Below are 16372 nucleotides of genomic sequence, written 5' to 3' on the forward strand. Positions count from 1 at the left end.
TAGCTTCAACTCTTTTAAAAGTCTTTTCACACTTTCTTTACCATGTAGGGCTAGAAGAAAGAATGCAGGAAGATAGTAGGAGAAAAAGTGTTATCGCTGCTAAAAGGATCACCACGCTGGAGGACTGCTGCAGCTCACTTGGTCCAGGGATAAATAGCTGAAACCCTCTTGCCAGAAATCAGTTATCTCGGGGGAAGTACAAACCTGGGTGCAGGTTTCAGCTGGGTGCAGAAGTGCTCTGCTGAGGGCTCATTCAGGGGGATTAACTTATTTCATTTGGTGCTTGATTCACTGTTCTCTATGATTTTTTTTTTTTTTAATTTCTAATTCGATTGAAGCCAGCGCATTCCTTATTACGTGGTGTCACGTTTCAGCCGATCCCAAATTAATAAATGAGCAGCAGCAGAATAGCATGCAGCACAATTCTAACAGCATGAGCCGCACAGAAGTATATTTCACTTAGCTCCAATTTAAATACTCTACTTTGCTCGATTTAATTATGTGAAATTACTGAATTAATGGCTTTGTCAAGTGAAACGTGTAGGACTTCAGAGTTTGGCATTAACGAAAGAAATGAGAAAGGAAATTTGAGGTACATTAATTTTTGCGTGTGAGCTCGTGTTAAACACAAACTGAAACATCACTGAGCCCGCAGCCCAAAATCACATCATGTTTTAAAACCGGGGAAAAGAGAATAAGCAAAAATGGCAAGAATGTTTTTGAGTTGTTCGGCTAATTTGGTTTCCCTGTTGGCTTGTATTATTCTCCTCGGTGTATCTGCTGGGCATGAGAGGTGTTTGTGCGGCGGGGGCTGGCCATGGTCACGCGGAAGGTAATACTTTTTGCAGAATCTGATGCCTCTCTAATAGCTTGGCCACCTGTTAAATACCCTTCCCCATGCTGCATAATATGAGCTGCACAGGCTTTCCTCTCTTTTCTGGTTGAGAATCATCTTAAGTTAATGAATGTGAAAAAAAAGGCAACTAAATCCTTTCGCTGTGGTCTGGATAACTGCATCAGGACATGGTGCCCAGCCTGGTGCTGGTCATGCAGAGATGCACATGCATAACGAGACCTGGGGGTAACATTTCCAAAAGCTTGTAAGCCCTACTCTTCCAAAGCTGTTTAGACACGTAGGTGTCTAACTCTCATTAATTTCCAATTTCATGGGTTTTTGCTACAGTCCGTTGCCATTCAGTGGGTATTCCGCTCCTAAATCACTTGGGCTGCCTACAGATGTCCCCACCAGCTTGGAGCAGCAGGTGAGGTACTGTTTTCCCAATTTCCGCTCACTTTGCTGGCTGTGCCCTGCTTGGAGGGCTCCCATGTGGTAGAGGTGTTAGCAGGACCTGGTAGCAGAGAGACATGAGCATACATTTGGGAAAATGTGGCTTTTTCCATAGATGTGTTTGCAGAACCTTTTTTCCAAAGCAAACCAGATTTGTAGAGAGAAAGTCAGTGAGCTTTTTTCCTCCAAGACGATGTTTGGTATTTGATCAGACCGCAAAACCGGCAACTAGGTTATGGTCCAGGTCCAACCCTCTATACCCTGGGTATAAACAGGAATTTTACCCAAGAAGCTAACTCCACGAACCTGCCCCCACAGAAACCTCTCAGGTCTTTAATCACAGTTTTGAAGACTTCCAGGCACAGTTATCGCAGAAGCGGGTCCCTTCTATGCTCCTTCAGCCGCACGTTTATCATTCCCACTGGAAAACAATCCAGGCAGGTTCTGAGCAAACCAAGACCCATGAGAAGGTCAGTGAAATAATTATTGCTTTCTCTAATTTGCCTAAGTGTAGTTTTCTTCCTGCCCCAATACGTTTTTTCCTCTGTTGTTCCATCTTCTCCCTTTGTATCGATTCCTCCCCTTAGTTCCTGATGGTTTGCAGAGTGCTATGGCTCTTTCCCTCTCAGTTTTGGGGTTTTTATAGGTATAAAAAGATGAATGCAAATGCTACATGTAGGATCCTATAGGTTTGGGTTGTGAAAGGCATTCCTCTTAGCATAGTTTTTAAACAAATCTGTATCTGAAGCATGGGAAAAGTGCATTTTGAACAGAAATATATTCAGGGACGTAAGAGGGCATTTTGTATTGAGGCCTTGTTCTGCTTTCCTGTTACATCTCACTCCTGTGTCCGTACGCTGCAGGCACTGAAGACAGGAATCTCCCGGGGGCCAGAACCTACCTGCAGAAAGGACAATTCAGAGTCCTGGACCTTATGGAGGAACAACAAAGGAATCTGCATTTTGAATTAGGCAAAGGGGATTCAAACATTGAAATACATAGTCACATTTGTCACTTACAGTAAATTACATCATCTGTAATTTTTCTCTCTTTAAAAATCAACAGGTTTATTTTAATGAGTTCCAGCAGCTATTCTGAGCAGAACCAGTCAATACCTTATTTTTGCATTTGATATGCAGCTGCAATAACAAGCCACATGTGAATTTTATTAAGCCTTCAGAATTTTCTGTCTGTTCAGGGAGCTATAGATTTAAGTTTTACAGATATCTGGCTTCACCTTAAAGAAAAAAAAAAAATTCACACCATTTCCTTAAAGGAAAGAAAACTTTTTGTCATGCCTATGAATTAAAATGTGATTAAGATGTTCTGTGTTAGGTGGGAGTGGGATTCCATGGAATACTGGAAACAGGATACTTGTCTTCAACAAAGACTTGAAAAATAAGTTAAGCATTATTAAAATATTCATATACCTAAATAAAGTTTAAGTGTTCTTTTTGTGCTGGAAATTGACAGGAGTTTTATTAGATTACGATGGCCAGTATTATTTAACAGTTGCATGTCAAAGAGTGAAAGTACATTTTACGAAGAAGTGCACTTCACTTTGAAGTTAATACTTGCTGCATACTAATTCCCTGGTGCATATAAATGAATTTTAGATCAGTTTTGATTTCAACCTCATTATCAGAACTGAAGGTGGCAGTTACTCCCATTCAGATGCACCTTAAGCCTCTGGAAGTGGACAATAACGTCTTGTTTCCAGGGGCAGATAATCCATTGTGCAACTATTGCGTGTCTTAAGTAAGTGGATGAGAGTTTTCTGTGGATGATAGCGGAGAGGTTTGGATAGCTGTGTGCAAACACACTATTTGATTTGAATGCCGGAGAGATCTACAAAGCAAATTGCTATTTGACATCGGAAGAAGCGTGAGTTGTTGATACTGTGAAAAAGCGGGGGTAACTGTTGTCTGCGCTTGGATGTGGAATGTCCCTGGTAGCAAACGGAGCAGAAACGAGCCATGGTAGAAAGCAAGATGTCCCTTCTAGGACTGAGACTTTTTGATCTAATACAGGCTGTGCTTTGTGGGTCAGATGCACGCAGGAGAGGTGCCTTCCTCCTTTGCTCTGCCATCTGCTAACGAACCGCTGGGCCTCGCTGCCACCGCAGCCCACTGTAGCCCACCAAAACCTCCCTGGATTTTGAGTCCGTTCTTTCCAAGGAGGAGACCCCAGTGTCAAAGAGGGGTAGTGCTCTCCTCTGGTGGGCAGAGGGGCAGGCAGGCACCCTGCCGGGATCCCCGGCGGGGGTACCGAGGGCAGGAACTGGGGAGAGCCCACCAGCCGGGCGCTATTCCAGTAACTGAACACTTGGCACGCTCCGGACTGCTCTGCTCTCTGCCTTTCATTGCGTTCTCTAAAATTCACTTACAGTGCTTTTTGTGGCGGGGAAGTGTTTACATCCCGTATTTATACTGTTAAATCAGTTGCCAAACGCTGAAGAGCTGATAAACACTATGTGCTGTTAACACTATAAAGTACAATCCCACTGCTGCTTGCATGCAAATAAATAATAATAACTTAGCTCTTTGTCCGCTTTTTGGTGTATAAATGCATTTGTTGTGTAACATAGTAACATCTAAATCATTTTAGTAAAAGCACTAGAAAGGCTGAAACATTACCTGCAGGTACGATTAAGAGGAAATTTTACTGTTTGGTGGTGTTTTTATGATTTCCTTCACTGATTTCTTTTTTTTAAACACTTGTAAAGTGATGTGATGCTTAATCACTATTGCTGGGTTTCACTTTTTTTTTAATTTTTAATTTCACTGAGTTATTTTACCTTCCTTTGGACTGAGGGATTAGCCTACAGGCTAAAAGTTACTATAAAATGTTCATTAAATCTTTTCTTCTATCCGTTACAGACATCTTTTTAATGTGCCTGTTCAGCTTTGAGGCCACTATTTTTGTTACCACCCATAAATCATTAGCAAGTATTTTTAGTGTCATCAGTGAAAGGTTAATAGAAGCCCATAATTTTCAGATATAACTTTGTGATTAGCTGCTCAGAAATTTCCTTAAAAAGGGGGGTGTAAATTGTTCCACACCAAAAAGTGGAGACTGTGTCCAATTTGTGCATCAGTTGAAATTGTCTTTCTAATAGACTCTTCAGAAGGTGTGGGGTTGCTTTCAAGGTAATGATTTAAACATAAACTGACCCTTGATGAGGGAGCTGGAGTTTCAGTTTAATGTGTTTCTGTAGTTTTCCTTCGCCTTCAGTGCCTTCAAATTCCACACAAATAATTCCTTCATAACAAGTGCCTTTTCAGAAGATGTATACTGCTGACAGTTAATATAAAATTATTGCCCCTGAATGCATTTTTGTAATTACTTCCCAGAGAACTGTCTTTGTGTTAGAAGACATTTCACACTTTAGTAACATAAGTGTTTGGGGAGAACATGAGTAATAATTACAAGCAGTCTTTCAGTGAAAATAAACCTAAAAATTATAAAAAAAAGCTAATGTTAAAGTTGGTTAGAGGCAGTGAGGAATTTATTTAGCACGTTACGCCTGTCTGTATATTTTCCAAGTTTAATAACCCTTCAGTAACTAAACTCAAAAAAAAAGCAATAAAGAACAGAGAAACTGCTTTCTAATTTTTAAGCAATAATGAAACTAAAAACTGATTAAAAGTGACGTGCTACTAGAGACAGAATAAAGAAACTTAATCTGAATGCTCCTATAGGAGATTTCTGCTATAATGGAAAATGAAATGGCTCACAGTTTGATCAATAAAAAAATTAGCAGCATTTAATAAAAGGTTTCTCCAGCATGTTGAATAAAAGGTACTACGGAAGTCTTGAAATCCAAGAAAACTAGGGTTTGTAGGGTGACTTTGTGTATGTGAGCATGATATAAAAATCATTGACTGAGCAAAGCTGGTGGGTTTCAGGTCAGATGCTAGGTGTAGATAGTTACACTGGCTTAGAGAACACCAGGCCAGGATTGTCCATAAAAATATCCCTACGTTCTGGTAGTTACTACGCACATACCAGCAGCGAGCTTGGGTTTGCATGGAGGCAGAACAACACCGGGCGCAGTCTTGGTTTCACTGGAGAAAACAGGGTAGTTGTCCCATATGGAGATAGCCATGTATAGATGTAGGTGGGGTCAGGTGAAAGCAAGGCACCGCAAGGCGGCCACAAGTCACACGCGTTATCCGTTCTGCGTGCGATGTCTGTGACTGTGCTACAGCAAAGGAAGGTGCAACGAGCTGCCAGTCCTCTGCCGTGTGTTCCTGCCAGCTCTTACCGTGCCTTTAAACTCAAGGTAGACACTTAAGGGTTTCTTAAACATTGTAGCTGCTAATTTGAGAAAATTGTATCCTGTCAGTGAAGTAAGATGAACATTTTCCCTGTGAAATGGTGGTGTAAGTAAGTTAATAGAAGGATGCTGAGAGGATGCCGGGGGGGGTGCAGGGTTGTCATTAACAATTCTGTGAGCGGTGCCATGCCAGCAGCAGCAGGCAGCGGCGGTGCAGGCACCAGCAGTAGTTAGCTAGTTATTACTGGGTGTTTAGCTTGGAACCCCTTTCTCTTAAAGCGCGTGTACAACCAGATGTAGAAGGAGGTGCAGTACCCTACCAAAATAGTTTTTCTTTGCTAAGCTAAAGAAGAATGCTCAGAACTGCCCACCTACTTAGAAATTAATATGATTTAATACATACTGGCGTGTAATAAGACTGTTGTGAAATGTTATAATGTGCGCTTCCTAAAATCTCTGACTTTTGTATATTTCATTGTTAACACACTTCACACAAAACTGTATTATTAGTACAATCTGTGGTTTTATCCTGTGGGTTATTATCCAGAGAGATACCTAACACTGAGCACTCTCCCTCTTCCCTTGCCTTTCCAAAAAAAGCTCTCGTAGCCACCATTGCCGCTTGCCGGTGGAGTCTGCTGTCAGAGTCAGACAAATGACAGCTTGGAGCGGCTGCAGCGGCCATAGCCCTAGGAGGGCACGAGGAGGTAACAATATACAATTTTCATGGTTCAAGGGTAGCCTTATCCTACTGTTCTTCATTACAGTACTGCAGTGAGATCAATTTTATTAAGTTGTAAGTCTTAGGAGGCCAACACCATTAACTACATGCTGGATCAAATAATTTTTTTGGTATTATGATTGTTTTTTCCTCTTGTTGAGGGAAGGCAAGATCTGATGCATGGATCTCTTCAGCCTGCATGGAGCGTTACACGGAGACTGAGCATCGGCAGGATTGCGTGGCAGCCTGTGCTGCTTCACTCGCTCTGCTCTGTCATGTAGTCATCCCGTGTAATTTGACATTGCATGAATATACCATGGTGTTTCAGGCATTGTTTTTTCTGGCTCTTTGTTTTTCAGCGAGGCACCTTTTTTTTTTTTTTTTTTCCCCCCATGGGGTTTGACACTGTGTGAAAGCCCTATGCTGCACTGCATGATGGAGCACCAAACCTGCTTGCTTTTGATGCACATAGCAAGGATTCGATGTGCAGAACAAGCTGCTTTTGCTACTTGGTCCTGGGTCTGGGATGCAATCTATGCTCTCTCACCTGGTTTGCTTGGCTGCAGCAGGTTTTTGGCTGCTCTGTGTGGGTGTGGTTGCAGTGGTTTACAGTGGCTCAGGTTAGGGCCATGGCCCATTGAGAGGCAGCACACACACCTGTGTTCAAGATGCAAGTGTTTAAAAAAGCTGTTTTTTGAAACATTGAAGAGCCACAGACCGGGGTTGTCCAGCAAAGCCAAGACTTTTCATCCTATGGGAAGATTTCAGCTGAGGTTTGTTTGTGTTTTCATTACTAAAACATTCATGGCTTCTTTGCCTCTTTTCATTCTTCTTTGACCACAAATGACAGAGAACTTTGGACTCTCTTGTGGTATGACAAGTGCTAGAGACAACACTAAAATGTAATAAACCACATAAAAGTAGAGACCTCCCCTACACTCATTTGGCAGTTGACACCGAGCAAAAAGTTTACTAACGAACGTTTAGATTAGGCTTTTCCTTTAACTCATGTGTTTCTTTTGTTCTCACTTCCTAATTATAGATGAAATTTCCTTTCCTTTTGTCTTGCCGGGGAGCTGAGCAGCAGCCCTGCGGCCGCGGGGCAGGAAGGCAGCACCCCATGGCGGGCGCAACCCTGGGCGGGCACCGCGGGGCTCCGCCGAGTCCCAGGAGTTGTCGGTTGTGTGCCAGCACCCATCAGTCCTCCAGCAATTAACTTCTATTTCTTCAGTTTCATTTACTTTTATCACTTGTCTTGCGTCTCTGGAAAACTACTAGGAATTATCGCAGCCCTTTGTGAGACCTTTAAGTGTTTTTTTTCTTTAGACCAAGACAAATGAAGAGATGCCTCTTTCCCCCTCTTCATTTTATCTTTTGCTTTCCAACTCTCGGACCTCGGCAGCGTGTGTGCATGCGTGCCTACCTGCCTGGGTAGTGATTTGCGCAGCACAGCTTTGGGCACTCTGCAGACTGCAGCTGCAGCTCTGCACGGCAAAGTTGCTGCGATAGGAAGTGGTGTCTAGCACTAAGTCAGTGTATGCCTACTGCGAAGAAACAACTCCTGATGGAAACCCCGTAACTGCAGGTATTTAAAGCCAGACATGACCCTGCACTAAATAGTGTGTTCCAAAGAACAATCCTCGTTTTAAAATAAATCCCAGCTTTAAGAAGTCCTCAGGCTTAAAAAAAAAAAAAAATTAAAGAAAAGCCCCAGAAAATTTACTAGCAGAAAGGCTTACCTGCCCTGTATTGTGCTGATAAGAGAAAAAGTTTAAACTATCCATATTTGATTCCACAGCTGAAAAAAATAAGCTAGGAGTTTTGTTCCTTTCTTAATTTCTCTGGCCCGTGTGTTGCACGGTGTTACCCGTTTCCATGTCTCTCAGTGGAAATTGTAGGTAGGCATTAGCTTCACTTCAGTGTGGCTCTGACCTTCTTGTGCTTTCAGTCCTGCATCACTAACTGAAGTCCCCAAAGCAGTTTGCTGTTGCCATCATAGCTGGGCTGGCACTGTGGTCCGGGGCTGAGGCTCTGCCATACTCGGCTCCGAGCATAACCCCAGACTGGCAGCGGTGCTGTAAATCCTGGTTTGACTGAAGCAAGTGGAAACTTGCTCTTGACTTCAGCGAGGCCTGAGTTGAACATGGTACATGTAATCTGTTTTCAAATATTTGGCTTTAGGAGCGCGTTGTTCCTGTAACAGAGCTGTTTTGAACACAGCTCAGAAGGCATTTCTACTGACTGCAACTTTTAAGATGGACCTTTGGGGATTCGCTTTTCCAGCTTTGCCAAGTTTGCCGCATTCCTTGGACCACCAGGTCAGGCAGGAACACTCCCAGTTCTTCATACGTCCCCTTTGAAATAGTAACTTTCTAGAGCATAAGCTGGCTTTTACAGAAAAACCAAGTGTCATTAACAACATCAACTTTACTGGCAATTAGAATAACATATTCTTGACTGTTAGCCAGATTGTTTAGGTCATAGGGTAAAATATTCTTCTTGTGTAAAGCCCTGCAGGCCTTCCACTGTGCTACAGGGCGGAGGAAGAAAGAAAAGGCAAAAAAGAAAGAAAAGAAAACCAAAAAGCCCCCCAACCCCGTTTCCTGACATTTCAGGTAGTGAGGTGTACTTTCAAGGCTGATGTCTCAAATTGTATCCTCTTACTCATGCAAGAAAATTGTTAAGCCATCATTAGAGATGGCAGGTTCATTTAAAAATTACTAATAACATTTTTGTCAAATACAAGGGCTTTTTCCCCCCCCGCTTTAGAATTAATTAGCAATAATTTATCCTAAGATGCGGTGCCAGCAGCTCCCTTCTGCTGAAGTTTGGCCATACCCTTGTGTTGTACACAAATGTCCCGGTGCTGGCTGGGAGCTGTGCGCTCATGGTGCTGTGCCGCCTCGGCAGAGGGCATTCCCTGTACAAATTCCTCACAGGTCGGTTATTTTTGTTATTTTTTAGCAATTTAGATACAAGCTACTTACCATTGAATTAAGTTCATTCATGTCTAAGGCCATCTTAAAAATTAGCTGTGTCAGTTAATACACATATCTGTGCTTGATGCTGCGAGGTAGCTACTGATCTTTGGAGACTTCAGAAGGATCCATTGGCTCTGGCTGCCAAGGAGCCCCTTTGTGTGGTGGTGCATGGATGTGTCACCTTAGAGCCAGACCCTGCTCCAAAATAACACCTGTTCCTGGTGCCAGCAGTGCCTTGGCCTCCCATGGTGACCCCAAACCCTTCAGCAGTGTGCTCGTGCCTGCATGCACCCATCCTGCCCAGCTGCGCTGGGGCAGGATGCTCCTGCAGTTCTTGCCAGCGGGAAAATTGCAAGTTAAATTGGTGAACTACTACAGCAGAACTCCTCAGAAATGAATTCCTGAGGAATGCTCGTGGCCTGCTGTCCTCGTCAGGGAAACTGAGCTCACGGCGGGAGCAGCTGGGCTGCATTTGAAGATTTTCCTTGCTGGATGGACCACCCATTCCCATCACTGCCCTGGCGCTCGCTGGCTGTTTCGCTCCCACGGGCGAGGAGCTAGCGTCTCCCTGGGGCCGCCCGCACCCTGCACACCCCGCTGGCAGCTTGTGGTCAAAATAGTGGAGACAAAGGTCAAAAAACCAAGAAACACCCCAGATTTTTCTTGGTGGTGTTTGGTTTCTACAAGGCAAGCACCAAGCATGCAGCTTGGCAGAGGAATCTGTAGACCGTGTTATTCAAAGGACAGTAACACTGAGGCGTGGCAGACATATAAAATTCCTTCAACTTGCTGAAAACAGAAAAAAAGAAATCTCATTTTAAAGCAATGTTGCATTTGCTAAATAATTTATGCAAGATTCACTGTTGTGTTATTTGACATACAACTCTGTCAAGCAACGACGCCTTTGAAAAGTTGCCTAGAGGATCAGATTTCCCATTCAACAGGGAATTAAAAAATGTTTCTGGAATTTTGCTTTGCAGCCGGGAATCTATTTTCTTATCTCACATTGTACAATTTATTTTTCCTAAAGCAGTGTGCTAAATTATTTGTTATTGTTGGACTCAGTCGAACAGTTTTATCCCTGCTGTAGTCACAAAGTGTTGGAGTAAAACCAAGGATGAATTTGTCACAGTGTACTCACCAGATCAGCTGGTCTTTAGGTTAACTGTCAAAAGACAATACTTCTGCTAAAAATATTAGTGAAGGTCCTTAAACCTCACCAAAGTTGCCTAAAAACTTTCTTCTTCAGGCTGTGGCAAAGTCAGTTCAGAAGTTCTTCCCTGAGGTCTTTGTCGGGAGACGGGTGGAAGCAGGTGGCAGTTCTTTGGGTTAGATTTATATACCTGGACTGTTTTTATAGGTTTCTGTCTTATAAAACCAGAGAGTTGACATTCTGATTTATTAACTCTCAAGTCTGCAGGACATACAGGCTTAAAAAAGATAGAATGAGCTAAAATGTTTGTGATTGCAGTCTAGGATGAGAGGCTGTAAAAAAGGTAGGCCAAGTAAATATGACAATATGGAAGTGATAATTTGCATACGTACATTAAATTGTGTGTGAAGCAAAGCTAGCATAGTTTCAAATTTAACTTATTTGGTGAATAGTATAAAGAGAACCAGAATCATGTGTTTTTTCATTGCAATATATTTTTATTTACAGAGGAGTCTATAAAGCATAAGGTTCAGCAAACAGCATTTTATTGAATAAACATAGTACAGATTATGACTTACAATATGGAGAGCTTAGTGAGTGATACTTTTTATAACCAAATCCTTAAATTTGTTACCGCTGTGTAAGTGGCATATCTGATTTGTTAAGACGAACATTATATCTAGCCCTTAATGGAAATTTTGTAGTAGAAAGGTATGTATAATTTAACAGTAAAACAATCTGAAAATGTGTAGATCAGTTAATTGCTAAGAGGGATGCTGTGATACGCCACAAGCAGGCATTGATTTTTAATATTTCCATTGCAATTCGAAGGGTATGTCGTGTTACGAGTGCTCCATGGAAAACTGCAGAGGGTTTTACACCGGTTGATTTATGTTATCACGCGTGTTGCAGAAGATAGTATAAAATGTGCTCTGGCTGGATAGTGGTAGCAGAGCCCTACTAATGTGTGTGTCTGAATTGCAGTGCTTGTGGTAACCAGTTTTCATCTTTAATAAATTTTATTTTTCAGCTTTGTTTCATGTTCTCAGCATTGGTTGTCCTTAATCTTTTTGGCGCTGATCTAATTTTAGAAACAATTCATCTCTCTGTTTGCTGGTGTTTCCTTAATGGCTTAAAACCCAAACGCATCACAAACCAACAAGGTGGCATCTCCCTCCTGCCTGGCTCGAGCAGCTCCTGGGCTTTCGGGGTCAGCTGGTGCGTAGTGTGGGAGGATCTCTTCTGCTGGAAGAGCCTGCGGTTCCATTTCACTTTGCTGGATGATTTTTCAAATGTCCCCGTCTTACCAACAGGGTGTATTCGGAGTGTGTGAGTGCTCGCAGAGGCAGGCGAAATGGTGCAGGCACAGCACCTGCGGCTGTATTGCCCGTGTTGGTGGGACATGCACGTGGAAGAGGCTCAGGCATCTCTGCTTCAGCTGGTCACCAAAGCCCAGTCAGCGTGGTCAGTGTGACTAATGGATGCTTTCCCTGCTGAGAGAGCAACACGGACTTAGAAGGGCTATTTTACCTCTACAGCCTCTCTAGAGAGCCCAAATGAGGGCCAGCTGCAGTGCTGCACCGAGCCATTGGCATGACTTGCTTCAGGCATGTCTGGGGGACCACTGTGGCCAAGGGGGTGTCCTGGATTCATGAGCATGTGGCTGCAAGCCCATTCCTCTTGACAGGCCACTGAGCGCATGCTGGGGGGACTGCCTGTGGCCGGCTGTCCCTGCATCCCACCCCCCTGCATCCTGCCCCCCTGCATCCTGCCCCCCTGCCGGCTGCAGGGAGAGCCAGCCGCCCTGTGCACGGAGCTGCCAGCTGCGCCGCCCCGGGGCACACAGTTCCCCTGCACCAGGGTGTTTCTGGAGCTGCCAGGGAGCTCAGTCTCCTTGTACACTAATGTGCATGAAAACTTGGGGTTTTTTGGCAAAGGTGTTTGTGCTAGCCTATGCTCTGGTCACAGATGAAGATAAAAAAGAGCTGAGAGACCTGAAGGTCAGGTGCAATACTGTTGGCTCCCAGCTAGCTCGGCACAACGCAAGGCTGGTCTGCCCAGCAAAGTACCTCTCGTTAGTTCAGTGGGACCTCTCACATCCTGGGGTATGCGTGTGCTTTGGGGGTCTTCAGCTAGAGCAGTTTTTTTCTTGTTGTTACTAATATTGGGGCTTGGAGGCGGCGGGGAGAGGAGAGCACTGAGAATTAAAATTCAGCGCATGCCTTTTCTTTGCGGGCTGTAATTAATCTTGCCAATTTTTAAAGCTTTGCGAATCTGGTTAAGTGATAAAACACTAACAACTTTATATGACAGAGAGTTGGAGGCTCCTGCTATACACCCACCAGAGAAGATTAGGAGAGAGTGTTTGCAGGATTCGCACTAAGCAGCAGCGAATACAGTTGAGAATTGTTGCACCGCATGATATAAAAACCACATTAATATAATGAAAGGTGTCGGGAATAATGTGAGAGCGGCTGTAATTAAATGTATCTTAATAAGTGCAACATCCTTCTTAAAGCTCTTATTTTTCAGACCTCTCAAACTTAGAGGATGTTCTTGCTGTTGGCAGGTGGCCTGGGAGGAGAGCTGGAGAGCGAAGCGAAGGACAGCCGGGCCCTGGAAGAGAGGAACAGTGTGACGAGCCAGGAAGAGAGAAATGAGGAAGATGAAGACATGGAGGATGAGTCAATTTACACCTGCGATAACTGTCAGCAGGACTTCGATTCACTGGCAGACCTGACTGAACACAGGGCACACAACTGTCCTGGAGGTAATGTTAAACTAGCTTTACAGTTCTGACAGGTGGTTAGCTGGGTAATTGGACATAGCAACAGCTTGAGGCCTCAAGTGAGATTAAAGAATTAATAATGTAATTTTACAGTTAATGTAATTTTATTGTGGTGCCTTGGGTAGCCTTTGTTCACTCCTTTAATAAAATTAAAATAAAAGCAACAGCTTTCCAATTGGAATCTGTCAGTAATTACGTTAGGCAAAAATGTTGTGGGTTTTTTTAATGCTAAAAGTTTCAGGCCGGGTATTTTTCCCTTTCTCTCCAAATGTAGGAAGATAAAAAAAGTTAAATGACCGAAGTGTGCAAAACTCCCAGGAAGAAAGGCCTCTGAACCCCGTAAAAGAACATGACGATTTCTGAGAGTAAAATTCATAGTGCGAGTTTTGTAATCCCACCCTAAAAATACACTGCTCTCCCTAGGTTATTATTGCATCTCCCTTTGAATTTTATGGAAGTGAGGACAGCATTAGCCTACGCTGATCTTGATTTTACTTTCTGTAAAGTAAGAACAAGCTCAGAGCATTGGTGTGAACAATTGCAACGCATCTTGCTTTTGCATGGCTGCATTTGCATGGCCGGCGGTAGCAGCAGGTATTCTGCAGAGCACGCTAAGCCGATTTACGGGGGTAGTAAAAAGCTTTGCAGATTTTGCCAAAGATTAAATAAAATCTTAGGAGGGGGAGCGCAGAATGTGTTCATATGTATTTGAATCAGAGATTCTCATCCTTCCCCTTCCTGGAATGGCATACTCTGCCATCACTTTTTCTTCCTCGCTTACCTAAAATATTTTTCAGCTGTTGCTATTATGGCAGATGTGTAAGTTGAGGCTGGCAGAGGGTGCAGCAGTGTCCCATCCTCTTTCCCCTGAGTGCATATTCCTCCCTGGCCGCTCATTTTGTTTGGTAATTAGTCCATGTTTTTTCCTCTTCTTTTTGGGTTTAAGTAAAATGATGCTTATCTATGAAAAAATACAAGAAAGAGAGTGCATCAAGGAAGGGGAGGGTCAGGCGGGAGCTTCGACTTGATCTGAGTCCCACCCTCAGAGCACCCTCCCCTGTCCCGCTCTGGTCTGCGGGGACGAGGTCCCCCCACTCTCATTCCCGTCTTCTTGCTGGGAGGAAGGACAGCGGGACATTGGGGCTTTTCCCTAGCCTGCCCCCAGGGCTCCTTGCTCTGTGCTCTTGTTTAAACCCTACATGGGCTGCAAACTTGAAAGTGCATAAAATTGAAAGGCTGCTTCTTGCAAGGTCATTTCTTGGGCAGCCGACAGCAATGGCTTTGGCCTGAGACTTCTGCAAATTGCATTCGTACTCTACTACAGGGTAGTAAGGAAGAAAATGCCATTGAATAGAGAAATCCTTGCTTTTCAAACTGGAAGGCGAGGTGCACAGCCCGTGTAGACCTTGGTCCTTTCCAGGGACAAGTCATTCCCATCCCCATCCCGCACGGGGAGCGGGACAGGCAGGATCCCCCCAGGGCGGGCAGGCACAGGCTATGTCTCCAGCAGCTGTCCCTGGGCGGCCGCTGCTCCGTCACTGCCCTCGTTCCTAAGTTGTGCTGGTACAGCCACTCATGGTGCCGGGGGTGACCCCCACCAAAAGAAAGGCTGGTTTTAGTCCAGGTGTGTGCCTGGGGCTGCTTCACTCTGTGGTCCCCCAGAACAGCTGTAATGGCACAACTGGGGGAGTGGTGCAGGGCAGAGGGGAGCGGGGACTCCAGAGGAGGAACATAAGGATATGGCTGGTCACCAACAGCACTATGAAAAGGAGCAGTTTTTTTTCCCGGAGCAAATGTTAAAATGTAGCAATCTAGAGATTCTATTCCTATTAATGGTGTCAGTGTTTTCACACCTTGGTTTTTATTTATCCTCAACATAGTATTTTGTTAGTTGAGACTAAGAAATTCAAATTATATTTTTTGGGACTTATCAAAATAATTTGTAAGTATTCCCATTGCTAATTTTTGATTGCAGGTAGCATAATTTCATCTTCTTTTACTGTCTTCACATGTGCTGATGATTTATGAAGATATTTTGTCATAAAAAGACACGATACAACCATCTGCATATACATGAAATAGGTGCTAATTATCTCCATGTGAGGATATCCTTGTTCCAGAGCAAGAGTGTCTGTTTTCTATTTAGTTTAATCTAGTATCCTGAAGTGATTTAAAGTAAATAGGAAGATTGCATTCATATATTCTGGAATGAGAATGTTTCCATGAAGACAATCTGGAATATTGCTTGATACTTACATATCTTACCTTAAGGACCCCCTTTCAGATCCACCGGTTCATTTGATAGCCATGAGAATTTTTGTTGAAAGAACGCAAAATGCGTGTCTTTGTCCAGTCCATCTGAAAATACTTGCACCACCTGGGTGAAAATATAAGACCGCATTAGGACGTGTGGTATTTTTAAAGATTTTGCCCCACAAAATAAGCTATTTGACCGTGTCCTTAGTTACCCTGCGCTCCTTTTGCCTATAATGCCTGCCTGACACATCTGAGGTTGTAATGCAGTGCCTGACCTCTTGGCAAGCTAAGTTTTCATGTCTTAATCTGAAGCAGGGTTTTCACTCGTGTCTACATGGCTCCCGATCAATACAGGTAATATTTGTAGTGATAATATCACCAGGCTGATAATACAACATAACTAATGACTTCCTTTGGGATACTGAAGTTAGGGAAGGTATTGTAGCTCAGGAGTGTTGCAGGATTACAAGAGATCACTCCAAAGAATGGGATAAACCATCTATTTCACTGGAATCCCTTAGAAATTCATTACTGCGCGCTAAAGTTATAATACAGTTTGAACACAGCTGCTTTGACATGTAAGGAGGTAACAAACAGCCATTTCCCCCCTTGCTTTTTCATGTATTTCAGACTTGATTCTTTGAGGACAAAACACCACTGAAATCTAGACATCTCTGGTAGCATAAGTGCGTGGCATTCCTTTTGATGTCAGTGTAGTAGAGACGTTCTCCTTCTGACAGAATTAGGTGCCTTTTATACCTTTTGCTCATGACTGATGTCTGTGATTGCAGGTTGTAGGTTTCCAGTGTCTACGGGGATCTGAAAAGGGTCTAAATGGGGGCAGCTTGTAGAGAAAGAACATCACATTTCCTTACTGGCTCACGTCTTCCCTCGTCTCCCAGCTTG

The 16372-nt window shown here is 43.6% G+C and overlaps 1 protein-coding gene across 1 annotated transcript in view; it reads left to right on the forward strand.

Annotated features, from left to right (window-relative positions):
• Positions 1-16372, forward strand: part of ZNF423 (zinc finger protein 423) — a 192716-nt gene that overhangs the window by 14560 nt on the left and 161784 nt on the right. The window contains exon 2 of the mRNA XM_009885072.1: positions 12992-13192. Within this exon, the coding sequence (XP_009883374.1) occupies positions 13096-13192 (97 nt within the window). The 5' untranslated portion in view covers positions 12992-13095. The remainder of the gene's footprint in view (positions 1-12991; positions 13193-16372) is intronic.

Source organism: Charadrius vociferus, unplaced genomic scaffold, assembly GCF_000708025.1.
Source record: "Charadrius vociferus isolate BGI_N301 unplaced genomic scaffold, ASM70802v2 scaffold475, whole genome shotgun sequence".
Taxonomy (NCBI): Eukaryota; Metazoa; Chordata; class Aves; order Charadriiformes; family Charadriidae; genus Charadrius; species Charadrius vociferus.